This window comes from Camarhynchus parvulus, chromosome 13 (assembly GCF_901933205.1).
Source record: "Camarhynchus parvulus chromosome 13, STF_HiC, whole genome shotgun sequence".
NCBI lineage: Eukaryota > Metazoa > Chordata > Aves > Passeriformes > Thraupidae > Camarhynchus > Camarhynchus parvulus.
Window position 1 is genome coordinate 10,295,620 of NC_044583.1, and position 17,149 is coordinate 10,312,768.

Genomic DNA, 17,149 nt, shown 5'->3' on the forward strand with positions numbered 1-17,149 from the left:
GACAGAGGAAGGGGAGAACACAAAATCCCTGAGGCATTCCGAGGACAATTCTCCCTCCCTGATCCTGGCAGGACTTGGCTCCCACACTTCCCAGTGATCCAGGGATGGCAGTGCTCTGGTATGGGACACAGCAAGAAGAGGAACAAGAAAACTCCTTGTGAAATCTGGCTGTGACAATTAAGCTGCCAGATTTCTGAAATATTTTGCACATGCACAGACACAGATATACGTGTGTATGTATAGACTGGTATCCACACATATAGACTTTTATATAATATATAACTGAAACATTAGCAGATAGGAAGAATAAAAGTGAGGAAAATGGCTTGTCTGTCATGAAGTTAACATGAAACAGCAGCCTACAAGTCTGTCCTCAATTTCCAGCACTTCTTTGAACTCCAGCACATTTCATGTTTATGTTCCATTCCCATTTTCTGCCTCTCTCCTGTTATTCAGGTCTGTTGCTTTGAACGTGCAGCTTATGCTTACATTTCCTTCCACTGCCTTGCATTCTCAACAATCTTTTCTTTTACAAGTTCTTTTACAGTCAGCTAAAGAAATACTGGGTTTGATTGTGTAAAGCTCAGATGAGGGAAGGAGCATTTTGATTCCCCTGGGCGCAAGGCCAATAAAAGCTTTTGAACAATGCTGCACAGGACTGGAAAAAATTGGTTACTAAACTTGCACTTCCCTTTGCAGGCTGCTTGGCTCAGGCAGAGGGATTCTGCTGTGAGTTTGTGCCATTTGCTGTTTCCCTTGCTGGCCCTGCCCCAGGGGCACCTCGCACCCCGTGCCTGGAGCCTCCGGCTTTGCTGGCTCAGGATCAGCAGGGAGCACCCCCGAGGCCACACCTCACATGGAGCAGGATTTCTGGAGAGTTTTACAGCACTTGTGTGTCTGCAGCCCAGAGGGGCTGAGCAGGAGAAGAGCACACACGAGGATGTGCAGCACCACCACACCCAGCTCCAGCCTCAGCCCACCCAAATCAGGCATCCAGTAAGAGCCCAAAAGTTACAAACCACACAACCCTCAAGCTCTTCTGTAGCCTCTCACAAGTGACCACTTACATTTAGGAACATGGTTTAGTGGTGGACCTGGCAGTGCTGTGTTAGTGGTTGGACTCAATGATCTTAGATGTCTTTTCCAACCTTAATGTTTCTGTGACTTTACAATCTCCCCACAGTGACAATTTGGAGATGAGCTGAAGGACTGGAGGCACATGCCTGTCCCCAAAAACCTGCAGCAGGTCACACAAGAAACTCAGACCTGAGAATAGGGCTGGAGTTCACCAAGCACCATAAACACTGCTCACCCTCCTCCCCAGGAGTCCAGACTACCCAAGATGTGCTGAACATTTCAACCACAAAAACAGTATCAACCAGTGCCTTTCTCCCCTTTTTAAATAAAAACACTGAAGATACTAGAAAAATATTTCCTTCCTTCCTTCTGGTTCTGGGCTTCCTTTTGTTTTTCTAGCCAACATGCAACAGAAGCCAATATTCCTCCCCCGCCTAATGAAATTCACTTTTTTTTTTGAGGTTTTACAGCAGGTATTAAATGCTTTACACAACAGCAGATGGGAGTTTCCTAGTTTTCCAGAGAAGGAAAGTAGCTGGTTCTGAGCCCCAGGGCTTTTAGCTTGATATGGATCTGAGAGTCATAACTTCCTGCAAAGAACAACCAAGTGAAGGTCATTTCTATGTGCTTTTAGGATTCACATTATTTTAATTTTCCTTTTCACATGATCACTGTTGGAGAATGGCCCCACAGGAGCATTTCATGATAACAGTTCCTGGTGTAAGATCTAGAAACATTCCAGCATTCTCACATTCACTCTTGCTATACAATTTACTGTACCTTTTCTTCAGAGGAGACTGTGAGCTTGTCACTTGATATTAAACTGCAAACCTGGTCCAGACTAAGGCTAAGAAATTCTTCTCCTAGCATCACCTCAGGGAAGTGCTGCTCTGTTCAACAAACGAAAAGGGGGAACAGAAAATTATAATGAAATCCATGTTTTCAGTCAGTGGCAGGAGCATTCAGAGAGCAGCTCTGGGCACCCAAGACAGACCCACAGCAGCTGGGAATGCAGCACAGACACAAACCAGCCCCAGAGCAGCATAAAGAAACCTGATGTTATTCCAAGCAGCACCAGCCCCATGAAATACTTTCATAAATGATACTAAACTTTCTGAAAAGCCACTGAGAATATTCCAGGGCAGATACAGTTAGAAGTGGCAATTGAGTCAAGGGCCAATGTCCACAGTAGGGAATAACCTGGCCACCACAGCAGCCACCTTCACAGTAGTTTTCCCCTTTCCACTTAAGCCTGCAATTGTACAAACTTCTATTTCTCCCTACTGTAACTCTGGGAGCCACTTGAAAACAAAAAGCATGAATATAACCTCAAATTGGAAGAATTATGACTGAGCATCATCAAATCTGTCAAGCTTTATATCTAGCCAAAAGGCACACGAAGTAATCACTTCCTAAAAAATAATTTCTAGGTCAAATGTGTCATTAGCCAGCTGCAGCAATTTTAGTTTTGCAAGAATTTCTTACATATACTGCCAATTTAATCTCACCTGTCACTTGCTAAGCCCCATTTATCTTTGGCTGAATTACAGAAACATGAATCTCAGACACTTTATCTGAAGCAGCTTCTTTCAAGTTCTAATTCTGTAGCTTTGAGAAGCTCAGACTCCTGTATCCAAAAAGCTCTCTCTGCAGCAAGATCTGCCTCGAGTTTTCACATCTGCAAAGTGCTTTGCCTGACAAAAAGCAGCACCACAGGGACATGAGCTGGTCTAAATTGCAGAGAGGAGATTTTTGGAGCCCCCCTCACCAAAGCTGCTGCTGCAGAGCTGGACTCTGGACTCGGACTCCCCAGTCACAGAGCCTCCTTGCTCTACTGAGAAACAAAACCCCACAGCTAAGCCAAAGGCTCTGATTAAAAATAGCAGCATGTGGATAAAATTTAATACTGGAAATATACATATGATCTAATGAACTCTTTAGGCCTTAAATATTTAAGAGGCAGGAAACACTCCCCACACAATAAGTTGGATGCGCTCTGACTTCTGGGCAAAATCTGACATCCATTCACTCTGGACTTCCATCTGGCAGCAGAAAGGTATTTGATCTCTCATTATTAGTTGGAAGCAAGGAAGAATATTTACTGATTTTAATAAAGGAACTGGGGCCTGCATCAAGAAGGCTCCTTCACCTACTAAAGTTATCCATTGGCCAGAACTCAGCATTTCTCAAGTAACTGAGCTCATGAATGCGTGGACTCTTGAGCTTGGGGACTTCTGTCTTGGTTTAAGGCTGTTACATAAACAACATAGTGAAAAGAATTTTAATGGCATTTTTATTAATGGAGTTCCATTAACATTACATGGGCTGCTGTACTAACTGGGACCTATGAAGGCCAATAAAACAACAAAGCAGACCTTCTAATTGCCAAACAACCAAATAAATATACAGTGAATGCACTGCTTGTTGGGTTAAAGATTAAACAGGGCCTGGAAACAAGGATAATGAGATATTACAAGCAAGCTTTTATACAATTAACCATTCCTTCCAGGGTACCTTTTTCTCCAGGGGATAATACAGCCAGAGCAGCTGAAAAGGTTTTAGTTTTATTTGCAGGAGAATAGGGGAGGACTCAGTGGATACATTTTTATTCCACTGAGCCTACTTATGGTCCAATTAAGGACAAAACTGTTAAAAAGGAAAATGTTGCAGGACAGAGCAGGTGCTCTGGGAAAGAGCAGGTGTATGTGTCCCTATACAAATTATCAGAAAACAGTAAAACAAACTGGGAGAAAAATATCAGCTTCTCCAAGCAGAGGTCAAGGGCAACTCTGCTGGAGGAGACTGGAAAGTGCTGGGCAATTCAGAGCTTGGGGCTGGCTGAAAAAGCTTTACATTCATGATGTAGAGGAGAAATGCTGAAAGCCATTGCCTGCACCTACTTATTGCAACCAAACACATCCACTCCCAAAGAAACATGAGCCTATCTATGCTCCCTTGGGGTAAGGGGCCATTGCTGCACAGATCAGAGCCTCAGGCTGCATGGCAATTTTAGCTGAGTGTTCCAGCTCCCACCCCAGGATTTAACTTTGCCCAGTGCTGTTTATTCCCACAGTGGAAACGCCCAGCAGTGCCTGCTGCTCTCCCAGGGCAGGGTCCCAGCACCAACACTGAGCTGTTCAACAGGCACACCAAGAGCCTGCTAGGACCACACTCAGGAACTGTTTTGTGGCCTGAGATCCAGAGGATCAGCCTTTTTTACCTCCTCAGCTCCTCCTTTTTTTACCTCCTAAGATGCTCCCCTGCGACCAAACCGCATTTCACAACTTGCAGCAGCACAGAACTAAACAAAGCATTCCCTCCCTGTTCTAACACCAGAAATGTGAAGGGACCAAGCAGGACAAGCTCAGCCCCAAGCTGCTGTGCCTGGGGGCAGGGTGAGCTGCACAGACCCCCTCCCCTCCCCTGTGTGCCCTGACCTGCGTAGGCGTTGGCCTGCTGCAGCAGCTCGCTGCAGGCGTGCACGTCGGCAAAGGCGCGGATGCCAAGGCAGTTGGTGGGGTGCAGCTGGGACTGCAGGAAGTCACAGCAGTTCTTTCTGACATCCATCAGCTGCAGTAAACTGGCAGCTGGCAGCAAAACCTGCAAAGGCACGAGAGGGGAATGAAAGTGAGTAGCGAGGAGTGGTTCACAGCTTGCATAGATCGGAGGCAATTCCCTTCCAGACAGGGACACGTCCCTGTGGGGTTATGAGAGGGAAGGTTCAAGTCTTGGCTCTACCCATATCCCTGTTCATACTCTGAGACATGGAAACAGCTATCCTACACTGGGCTATAAGTGGAACTCTTCTCACAGCTTCTCCCAGCTTCTCCCCACAAGACCTCAAGGCAAAGTGAGGACAAGGTAGAAGCAACCACAGATGCTCCTGAATTTCTGGCTTTGTTGCAGGTAGGTCCTGCACAAAGTTTTTTTTTTTCACCCAAAGGGCTTTATATTATTTATAAGCCAGATTTGTATTATTTATTGCCTCCAGATTCAAAGCCCATAGCAGCCCAGCAGTCCCCAAAACCCTGGACTTGGTTACTTCCAACAAAACCTTATTGGCTTGTGAGGAGGGTGCCCAAGCAGTCATGTAAGAGAGGGGGTTCCCAGGAGCTCAAGCAGGTTTTGGTGACAGCAAGGCTCTTGGGAAAGACAGGTCCAACTATTCAAATCATCAGCTCTCATTTGCACTTACAGAAAATGCTGAGGACACTTGTGGATCATGGTTGCATCTGAAAATGAGGAACTGCTTTGTACCTCCAAAACTAAGCACAGAAAAAGGAGACAGAAATGGATGATGAATGTGACATCTACTGGGAAAAAAAACACCTTTGAGGCCAGTGAGAAGGACAGGAAGTAGAAAACAAAATCCATCAGGACATTACAGCCAGTGACATCAGCTACTTCCTTTCTTATGTCCAAGAGCAACTGCAGACGTGTCTTATTCCAGCTCTTTCATGCTCTGGCTGCCTCACACATGTCCTTCCAACTGGGCATCTATGCTCACCATCTGAGCACACATTTCCGGAAAGTTATTGCCAACTCAAAAAAAAAGCAGCTGTCAAACAAAACAAATAGGTTAACAGCATTCACCTCCCTGGATCCTGATGGCAGCAAAGGGATAAAGATGTTCCCTCCCTGTCCCTGCCACCACAGTCCCTCTTCACACCAGGGCAGGACCCAACACTCACTGCCTGCTCCAGGTCTTTCTAAGCAACTGCTGTGCTCCACTCCAGCCCAGCTGTACAGGCTGACTGCTGCCAAGCAGCCACCCCAGCAGGCAACAATAAAAAGAGAAGTCAATTAACCCAGGAGTCTGTTTTGGCCCAAGCCTCTTGATGCCAGGAGCAGATTAGTCTGTGGCTTTGATTAAGTCAAGATAGCAATGCTCGAGGATTTTGAAAGCTGGCTGTGAACCACTTTTTTCCTAACTGAACCATTTCTGAACACTTGAGCTACATAAAGGCTTTGGGTAGCCCAGTCACACTCCATGCAAGCCATCTCTGGGTACAGACCAGTCAGAGCCTCCTCTGTGCACCCCCATCCATCCAGGATGCATCCCTGCCAGTCCAGGTGGGCTCAGAACCATCCCCACATGCACCAGCCCCTGGACAAACCAGTGCTGCTGCCGTGGCCTGTGCTGGCTTGAGAAACAGTGCAGAAGGAGCCTTACACCACTTCAGCCTTCAGGAAAGGGGCACTGTCATACTGCACTTCTCAGAAATTGGATATAAAAAGCCTATCAAGAGATGAGGGGATTTTTCTCTTTCTTACTTCCCAGCTGAACTTCTCAACACTCATCTTGTTTTTACCAGGGAAGGCAAAAAGCAAGCAAAGGATTTCCGTGAGAACAAAGTCTGTTTCCTTTAGAAATAACAAGAGGAAATGCCCTGCCTAAACAGGCAGCAGGACCAAACTGCAACCCCATTAATATCCAGGCAAGTCACTCACATGGGTCTGGATTTGGCTCTTAATATTTGAATTCAACAGCCATGAACGATTTTGTGAGAGCTGGATTCTCTACCAGATCTGCCTCCAAATCAAAACCACTCATTTTTTGAAACTATGTAAAAATTATCAGCTATTACTACTGAGACTGACTGTTCTGCTTAATTTATGTCCAGAGCTTCATCTATGGGTGTGTGTCCAGATATACACATATATACACATATCTAGTTCACCAGCTGTGCTCTGCAGACTCCACACAAATTTCAAGTTTCACACAACATTGCCTGGGCAATTACTTCCATAGACCTTTGATGTCTCTAAACTAGAAACATCTTTCGCCAAAAGTGCTCTGTAAATATAAAGTTCATTCATTACTGCTGGACTGCAGAGGCTGGGGTTAATTCCCTACTGTGACAGAGCCTTACAGGTAGCCTTGGCCAAAAGTTAACTTCAATCATTCCTGCTCTGCAAAACTGGGAAAGGAGCATTTCCCCTAGGCAGGAGATGTATTAAAGCTTATAAGCAGCTTTGACAATTTGATCAAATTGGAAGCCAAATAAAAGTGCTGGCTGTAAGCCTCAGCTGCACATCCAGGGCCACAGCTGGGACTGCACATCTGCCCAAACAGGGAGACAGCTCCCAGGCACCTGCCCAGAGAAACAAATGGATTCTCTGCTTGCAAGGCAGGTAAAATACTCCGTTTTAAACAGGGTGCTTTGAACCGCACAAATAGTGGAGATAAAATGACATTAGCTTAATGTGGCTTCTGAGTGCAAGGGTGGCAATCAGGCTTTATTACACCCCAGCTGCTCCCAGGCAGCACATGGGCTGATCACAGTGCTTCCACTTAAATGCTCCACCTGAGGTGAAATAGCCCCGACACAGGAAGGTGTGACAGCATCAGGGAGTCAAAAAACCTTGTCAGGAGCAGGAGATGGACAAAGGACATAGAGGTGAGAGAGAAAACGGGGGAACAACTGGCCACCTCCCTCCTGAGCTGCCTTCTCCAACTTCAGACACACCATCCCTTGGTTAAACAGTGAAATAAAAAGTGAAGACTTGCATCAGGCACTACACAATGCTCTGGTGCCACATCCACAAGTTTCTCCTCAGCTATCTATAAGGCTGAGCCAATTTAAAGATTTCCTACGGGTTTGAGGAAGGGCCCCCAGCCCAGAGGAGTCAGCCCTGCAATGGTTCAGGGACCCCTGCACCCCAGGGAGAAGCACAAGGAGCTGTGCTCCTCGTGTGAAGACAAAGAGTTAGACTAAAAATAAAAAAAAAAATTCTGCAACAGTTCAGCGTCAGAGACCCAAAGTGTTAAACAAAGAGTTAGTTCATCCCCTTCGTCTACTGCTGCAGCGTGTCTTTGCATAGGCAAAACTATGTATTATAAAGATTCTGGAAAATAAACGGTTCCGACACATCCACAGTAGTCCCGTCCCGTTCGTGCTTGTATATAAACTGCCGGCGCAGGAGCTTTGGCTCCAGGGAGGAGCACAGCCCTAATTTATTGCTGAAAGGTGCTCTGCCTCACCCTGCGCTTGCACCTACTACAGCTGCAGCTTTGGGACTGAATAGGGGGAAGAGAGATGGACTGACCCATTTCTAAACCCTTTATCATCAAAACTGCACTTGCCAGAGAACTCTCTTTCCTTGCTGTGAACTCCTAAGTGTGCAGGGAAAGCTGAGGTGCAGAAGCACTTCTGAAACAGAAATATTGCAGCTCCTAGCAAATCTTTTTTCCTCTTTTCTTGGGACATTTTTTATGACAATTACTATGCCTGCAAAGCTGACGCGTTCGATATCTACTTCCTCCAGACAGCTGATTTCAGATTTGCTCTCTGTGGATGAGCCATATCTCAAACTGTGGCCGTACACAAGGACACCTCACACATGTGGTCTGTGGCACATCATTCCTAACAACTTAATTGTGAAACCACGTTCATCAGGACTTTTTCCAGGGAATCATTACAACCTGAATGATAATGACTTTCCTAATCAGGAGGGTAATTCTCAGGCTGCCTGCCAGTAATGAGGTGCCATAGGTAAGGCTGGTCGGGACACGCTAAGGAGGGAATACACTAAGATATTCACTGTCCAGAGCCAGAGGTGCAGGTGTTTTCCCAGGACTGCCTAGGGAAAGGAGCCTGCTCCTAAATCTCTTCATTCAGCTCTGCTCAAGGACACCATGCAGAGCTTCTCCATCACTGAGCTGGCAGGTTTGTTATGAGCATTGGAAAGCAGGCAGCAATGTAACCACTTCAGCTGCAAAATCAAGACCTATTTGAAAAATTCGGGTAATTCATATATAAAAATCACCAGCTACCCCACACGTGTAGGGAGCAGTAGAACCTGTGCTCTGATGTGTGTTTATGATTTCCATTGAGATCAGCCCAGGAGCCTGAGCATCTCTGAAGTTCCCCGAGACACTCACTTTAGTTTTCCTTCCTTTTACAGAAACTGCATGATACAACTTCCTTCTAAATAAATGTATCACACTCCATCTTCAAATGAATGAGTTCTTTATATCATACATATCAAAATTTACAACCAACCTTGATGTGGGATGCAACAGAGGAGGAACAACAGAAGGCAGCAGGTGTAGAAATCCCAGGATGGATTTTCCTGAAACTACAACACGACTGCAATAAAGACAGAAATTCTGTCTCTGCTCCATGCCTTCAAAACAAGTGGGAGGCTTAATCCCAAATACCTGTTCACAGGTAAAACTTCTCTATCATCCATCAGCCCTGAGCCCTCCTACTGCTGCACCTTTACTGCCCTGAAATCCCACTCTAAGATGAAGTTCCAATAGATAAAGCACATTGCATTTGTTGGGGTAATTCTCACCCAGGTACCCCAGCAGGGTTAGAAGAGAGTATTCCCTCCACATGGGCTCAGGATGAGATGAAAATCCCCTTTGCCTGCACATTTGGGACATAATCTGAGAAGGAACTGGATGAACACCCCCATGAACTCACTGCATGGATGATGATTGGAATTGACCACACAGGCTTGGCCCCTGCTACACATATCTATCCTTCCATAAAAAACAAAACAAAAGACACTGTGTCATTCCATTGCACAATACCTACAGAAATACGTGCTTAGAAAAAGAGCCTCACTTCCTGAGCCCATACCAGGCCTACAAAAAAAAAAAAAAAAAAATTTTACAGGTTTCCATTAGAAAAGAAATGACAAAAGAAGTTGTTAAAAGGCTTCTTGTTGTGAAGGGCTGGGCGCTGCTCGCCATTCAAACAAGCCTAGGAACATTCATTCTGCACTCCATGCTACCTTTGCTGTTCATCTTTTTCTCATTTCTATCCTGCTCTCATCTTATTTTTCCCACTGACAAGACAATGTCTTTTCATTTATTCACAAGTTTTGATACCTTGGCTGCATCTTCTCAGTCAATGCCATTAAGGAACTTATTTTTTGTTTTCATAATTTCTATAATGACATCACCTGGCACCTGTACCCAGAAACTGCTTCTTCCAGCTACTGAGAAAGTCTGAAGAACTCCTTTAAAAAAGGACCCTTGACCAATTACAGATTCAGAACATGTGACAAGGAAACAGGAGAGCTCAGGAGATACCTGCTGGGAAAAGAGAAATTCTCACTGTGCCCAAGCAGGGCTGCAAAGAAACATTGCTGAAACAGCACAGACAGGCACTGCTGAGGTGTCCTTCCAGATGGAGGGATGGATATTGGATGGAAGGATGGATGGATGGATGGATGGATGGATGGATGGATGGATGGATGGATGGATGGATGGATGGATGGATGGATGGATGGATGACCCAAAGCTGTGCAGCAGGAGGATGTGGTGATGCAAAGGAACAAACCTGCTCACTTCTTTCCAACACTGACACTGCTAAATTCAGACAAGAGACTACAAGGAGCTTAAATTTTGTTGTTTTTAGCCTTCACTTCATGTGAAATTTTCCAATAAATAACAGAATTTTCACTTATATAACCTTTTCTTCTTGGGGCCAAAGGTGAATATTAACCTGTTTATGGCATTTTGTTCAGAGTAAAACACCCAGGGAGAGGATACAAATTTCTCTTTCTATTGGTTTCATAACACAATTATATTAAATTCCATAAAACATTTTCAGCATGAGCACTTTAAACATGTAATAAAATTTAAAGTAGTCAGTTAATCTTGCAGTAGATCAGCTTCATTTCTTAGCTCCTATGAATTAATTTACCTCTAGCCTGAAGAGTTAATACAGAGTGGACATTGAAATAAATCCTGCAGTAAAAGGACCTGCTTTACTAGATTGGGAAAAACACTTAGTATTCAAAACTTACATTTTTTTAACTTACTGTCTGAGACATGAAGGCCCAAATGTAGCCAGGGATCTGCTTTAACTCCCTGTAATCCCTGAGCCACAGAAGGCAGGCTTTGGTTATGTTTTAATAGGAAATATGGCTGTCTAGTTGCTCAGGAAAGGCAACACCTGGACTTTCAGAGCCCTTCTGGGCAGGATGGAGCTGCTCCAGCTCCCACAGCACTGCTCACACCCTGGTGCAGCTGGAGCACCAAAACTGGAATGCAGCTGGGGTCATTGCCCCAGCCCCATCCAAGGCAGGCTCAGCAGATGGGATCCCAAGCTCTGCACATCCCAAATGCCAAGTGAGAGCTTCTGGAGCACCCAAGGCCCAGCAGCATGGGAGGAAAGCAAACCTTTCACAAAGCACATGGATACAGGCTCCATATTCCCCACAGAAACAGGGAAATTTACAGCCTGAGGGTGTGTAAATGTCATTTCTCCTCCTGCAATGGGAGACCCCAGAGGTGCCAGGAGCTCCATCCCAGTCCCCCAGTGAGTGATGCTGTGCCAGCTCCTGATGACCCTGATGTGGGTCACAGAGCTGACAGCCAGGCCAAGCCACCCACGGCTGGGTTTGAGTCTCAGCTCCTTTGCCACAATGCACCTTGAAGGTCTCCTCACTGAGGGCTCTCCCTGCAGGGCAGCCAGGCTCCACACCCCAACCAGAGTGACACAGCCAGGCTGAGAGCACACCAAACAGTCACATCTGTAAAGCCAGAGGGCACAAGGGGCAAGAAAAGCCCCCCCCAGATTTGGGTCAAGAAGGATGGTGCAGGGCTGCACTGCAAAGTGGGACCAGCTCAGGGGCTTGGCCAAGCTCCTGGACAGGGCAGCAAGAACTGCACTCTGCCTGAGGGCTTGGAGCAGAAGAGCTCACAGCAAGAACCTCGTTTCAAGCAGAACCAGTCTAATTTTGCCGTGTTAATTAGGTCAACAAAACTCTCCCAGCATCACTGACACAAACTTGCTCCCCTGGCAATGTCCAAGTCAAAGTGAGGAAGACAACAGGCTCAAACTGCCCCTTGCAAACAAAACCAGACCAGCTGAAAAGCATGTCCACACACAAGCTCTCAGCATCCCTCCCAGACATCAGTGGCTAAGTGCAGAGCCTTTTTCTTACCACAAATACAAGCAGAGTCAAAGAAAGAGCTTTACCAGCAGCCACAGGCATGTGACACTGCAAAACACTCTTCCCGAGCACCCTGCTTTATTTGAAGGCTGCCTTTCAATTACTCTTTCCACTTCTGAACAAATATTTACCTCTCAGAAATGCAAGACAGAGCACACACACACACACAAAAAAAGGAAGAATGTCCTCGTTTGAACAATGTATTCCACTCAAAGCTCTGTGAAACAACTCAAACTACCCAGAAGAATTTCAAAACTAACAGCCACATTCCTGTGCCATGGCCTTAAAACATTTGACTCACTGCTTGTCTGAGTCTATTCTGACCTTCGACAGACTGACCCACAAGTCAGCACAGCTTCTTGGAAGGCAGATGCCTGCTCTTGTTACAACAGCTCCACACAAAAGCCAAATGCAACATGACTTAAGCGTGGGGAAAGCACTAAAGCGCCTCAAGACCAAACAGAGGCTGGAAGCAGCTCTTTTCAAGCTCAACCTTTTACTTTCCACAGCCTGAGGAGATCCCTCAGCCCCGAAGAACCTGTGCCTTTGAGTTCCAAGCTCTGCACTGGGCTCTGCAGAGGAGCTGCTGAAGCAGACCCACCTGCACGTTCTCCTCCGTGACCTCGATCTCCGCCGTGTAGATGTAATCAATCAGCTTCCTCAGGGTCTGCCCATCCACGTCTTTGATCTCAATCTTCTTGGCCTTACTTTCAGACATGTCTCCTGGAATTCAGTTCAAAAGGACAGTTACAGTTTGCTCTGCAGGTGCTTACTCCCCACACATCCAGCACATTCTCCTGCTGTCTGACTACTGGCACTATCCCTCACCACTGAAGAACCACCAGGGAGATTCCCAGAAGCCTCCTAATGCCGCCTAAAAAACAACTCAAGATTGAGGACACTGGTGTAAACATAAATAAATAAATGCAAAAAACTCAATTTCTTGACAGAAAAGAACCTGCCATGGTTTACCTGCGTTCAAACAAATATAAGAGCTAAAAATAAACACCCAGTATGTCCTCAATCATGTCTCAGAACAGGGACAGACTCCAAGAGACTGTGGATGTGTCTTACAAAGGCCTTTGAGAAATACAGTTTTATATCTGTTTATTAATGTTGTAAAATATATATACATATGGATAGAATGAATATTAATTAATATGAATTAATATGTTACAACAGCAACATTAGGGTATTTTTTTTGTATACCCTACATGAAAAGCAATGCAGTGTTATTCTCTTTCTTTAGAAAGAAGCTAAAACCTGCTCAGAAAAACAAGCACACAGGCCAGCAGTTACACTCAGCATGCAGCAAGCTTCTCTCCTAAATTACCCTGCTGTAACCTATCCATCACTTACACCTTGTGCAAAGCATCCACACTGAAAGATGCAGTTCTCATCTCTCACCTTCCCAACCTCACACCTTCAGATCCAAACTGTTTCCCTTCCCCAAGCCCATAGCTCAGAAGCACGTGGAACTAGAGCAATAATTTCCTCCCTGAATAGACAAAGCAAAGCCCCACAGCTGTGTAAGAGCCTATTCATGACCCAGAGCTTTATGCACACCTCCACACTCCCCGTGCAACAGGAGCACATCAGAGGAACAAAAACATCCAGTGGGGAGGAGAAAGGACTCCCCAAGGCCCTTCCAGCACCCCCACACATGCTGACCTCACCCAGGAGTTAATCACCAGGACCTCCACAGAAAAGAAAGAACAAACTCCCAAGCAGAAAGAAAATGATAGGTGGAAAAACAAAGCTAAACAAAGGAGAGCACGAAGAAATGTCAATTCTTAAACCTGGGCATGAATAATCACTACTCTCAGAAATCCGGTGACTCAGTACTGCTGTGGGATTAAGTGGAAAAATATTTCCTGCAGCCTATAGAAGTAATTACAGCCTACATCTCTGTGCAGCTTTCCACAGGACGTGGCCAGGCACAGTAAGTGCACAGCACACAGTCAGATGCTAAAGAGGGCCCAAGCTTGAGCAAAACCTGATTGAACTTTGCTGACTTTCCCTATGTGAATAAGGAGGTGAATAATAGGAGTGGGATGGGACCATGAGTATTAGAACAGTCAACAACGTCCCAAGAACTGAAATAATATTTGCCCCAAATTCAATTTTTAAAACTGAATAATAAAATGTTATTCAGAGAAGCTCATGAATACAAATGTACCAGCACAAAGGGATAGATGACCTACATTTGGGAGGCCTTCAAAGCAGGTAGGACTTTTTAATTGACAAAATGTCATCTTCACATACTTCCCCCCCCTTAAAAACTCCAAACATCTCCAGAGATGAAAGGGTGCCTCTGAGGACAGAGCAGTCCCTATCAGCTCTGTGGTGCTGGAGGTGCCTGTGAGGAGCATCCAGTGACCCCCCCTGCATGGGGAGGGTGAGTGGGACCCCAAGCCCTGCAGGACCTCAGTGTGAGGAGGGGCTCAGCCACACACACACAGAGATCAATGCAGAAATAGCTGCAGGGACCAATCTGATAACATCATCCCTCCTGGTGGCATCCATGTGACACAAGCAACAAAAATAAAAGCTGTGTGGGCTCCCCCACCCACCAGCAAGCTGCCAGCCCTGCATACCAACAGCCTCCTCTGGCTGTGCTGCAGGACCAGCCCCCGAGGGTCCCGTGTGCTGTGCCCACCTTTGGACAGGACCCAACCCAGAGCCATCCAGCCCCTCCCACTGTCACAGGGGGACAAGTCTCCAGGGCTGGGGAATGGGAAAGAGCCTGGAGACACCACAAGGGAGCCAAGGCAGGGGCTGGTGCAGACCAGGAGCAGGCAACAGACCCAGGACAAGCCTCTGGAGCAGCCTGTGGGCAGTTGGGTGCTGGATCATTGAGGGCATCTCATCTGACATCTCTTCAGAAAAAACCCTACACCTTAACTCCACAAAAGACAACTCCTAGGGTGTTTTTCAGAAGTCAGACTCCAGCCCTACCTGACACCATAATTACAGAATAATTCCAATCACTAGCACCTCTCACACACGAGGAAGGGCTGCCTCACAGGAGGCTGCACAGATCCCATCCCTGCACACTGCAGCCAGGCAGACACCAGGGATGAGGTGAGAGGGAGCAAAGGCCGGCAAAACAGGCAGGGTGGCTCTGAGCAGACCTCTGTAGGGGACAGACTTAGCAGACACCAGCCCCTCGTGGAGGCATTCCTTTCCTGCCCCACACTCAACACCCAGCAGTGCCTTTCCCACTCCCCTCTGCTCACAGGGCAAGAAGAGAGCAGAGCTCTGTTTTGTCACAGGATGAACCATTCTCCAAACTGCAGCAGCCCACAGTGCTGTGTTTGCCCAGCACAGCAGCCTGCCCTGCTCCTACACATTGCATTTCCCAGTGCAAGGCCACAGCTTTGGCTGTTTCCTAAGTCACAGAAGTACTGAGGGAGCATATGAGTGCGCTGGATAACAAAGCCACAGCCTCTCACACATGGGGTGAGTGCTTTAAAGCAGCACATAAAACCTGCAAGGGAGGTTTCTCCTTCCTCCTTCAGCACTTCCAAAATTCCTAAGGTATCTGACAGGAGCAGTCCTAGCAGTGTCACTGGAGTATTTGTTACCCTTCCTGAAATGATTGTGTTTTCTTTTAAATGGACAGACATTACTGTCCCAAATCATCCCCACAGAATAGTGCCAACAAGGACCAGCATCCAAAGTGCTCTAGAAAGCCAGCATGGAAAGGGACACTCAGGAAGTGCTGGTCCCATCTCTCCTTCAGCAGTGGAAGATACAAATGGAAAATGTGCCAACCTAGTTTCAGACTATCCAGGAATACTTCAGAGAGGAATGGCTAACCAGAGGACACATATGGCTTAGGAAAGACCCCAAGGTCATCACAAGGTCATTCATGGCTCCAAAGCCAGGGCCAGCTGACAGTGACAGAGCCTGCAGAGCAAGCAGTGGTGAGGGTGGGTGAGCTGTGGGTGCCAGCGTGGTTCCCAGGGCTCACAGCTCCACTGATCACACTGCTGGCACTGCTGGGGGACCCTGCAGTGGGAATTCAGTGTGCACAAGCAGCTCCTGCAAATACCCCCACAGTGCAGCTGAACATGAGCCCTTGGCTCTATCACTGCTGTGCAGTGCAAAAAAACCCAAATTACAACCCCCAGCTGGTGCTGAAGGTGTGATTTTAAACTGTGTCCTTGCAGGGAGTGAACCCCCGTGCAGCTGGAAGGAGATCACACACTCTGTGTGATCACACGAGAGATCCTCGGCAATTTGGGGACGGCCAGACTGAAAGCAAAGGGAGAGCTGCTCTCTGCCTGACCCTCTGCCCCCGGGGACTCGTCAGGGGGAGGGGACAGGCGGCTGCCAGGCTGTCACCCAGCCCAGGGCAGCCACATGATGGGTGAGCTGATTACTGTTTAACTCACAGAGCGAGGGATTACACGGCCCAGAGAATTCCTGCATGGAAACATGAGCAGCCCTGCACCACCACCTTCCCACTCAGATGACCTCTAAGGATCAGAGGGTTTTTCCAAGGGTTTTTCTTTATTAAACTCTTCATCAGGAACAAGCACCACAAGTTGCCCACACACACAGCTGCTCTGAGCAGTGTTTGCTCCTCTGCCTCACCATGCAGCCAGTACCAGCTGCAGGGTGCAGCACCCCAGAAAACACAAATGCTCCCCACCTTAGCTCACTGCCCTGATAAAGCCACCATGGGGAGTGGCACATCTCACCTCACATCTCATACCTGAGGTTTCTCCCCACCTCCATCACAGAAGGGAAAAAAGCTTCACTAATGACAAGCTGTTTCCTGAGAAATGCTGCATTCTGCTTTCAGCAAAATGAATTAAACTAGGTCTAATCTAAAGGCTTTTAAAAGGAAGAAACAAGGCCCAGACCACAAGCAAATGAACATGAAACAGGGAAAAGACCCCTGAACCTCATTTATGTTGGAGCTCAGGGGCAGTAAAAACCATTCCCTGGGGTGTACAATCATTTTCTTTGTATTTGTCACTTCCTATCCTGAAAATGAGGGCAAAGAAGGGAATGAAGCTCAGGAGTTTCTGACCACACTAATTTTACTAGAATGACTTAAATAAGCTGCTCACTCCCCTCCTTCAGGACTGACCTAGCTTTCTTTGAGTTTTTTTCCTGACCCATCTGGGCACAGACTTTGAAG

At 46.7% G+C, this 17,149-nt stretch overlaps 1 protein-coding gene across 1 annotated transcript in view; it reads right to left on the bottom strand.

The window, feature by feature from the left end:
• KLHL3 (kelch like family member 3) overlaps positions 1-17,149 on the bottom strand; it is a 45,651-nt gene that overhangs the window by 17,158 nt on the left and 11,344 nt on the right. The window contains exons 4-6 of the mRNA XM_030957636.1: positions 12,596-12,717; positions 4,515-4,677; positions 1,858-1,967 (exon numbers count right to left, since the gene is read on the bottom strand). Of these exons, the coding sequence (XP_030813496.1) occupies positions 1,858-1,967; positions 4,515-4,677; positions 12,596-12,717 (395 nt within the window). The remainder of the gene's footprint in view (positions 1-1,857; positions 1,968-4,514; positions 4,678-12,595; positions 12,718-17,149) is intronic.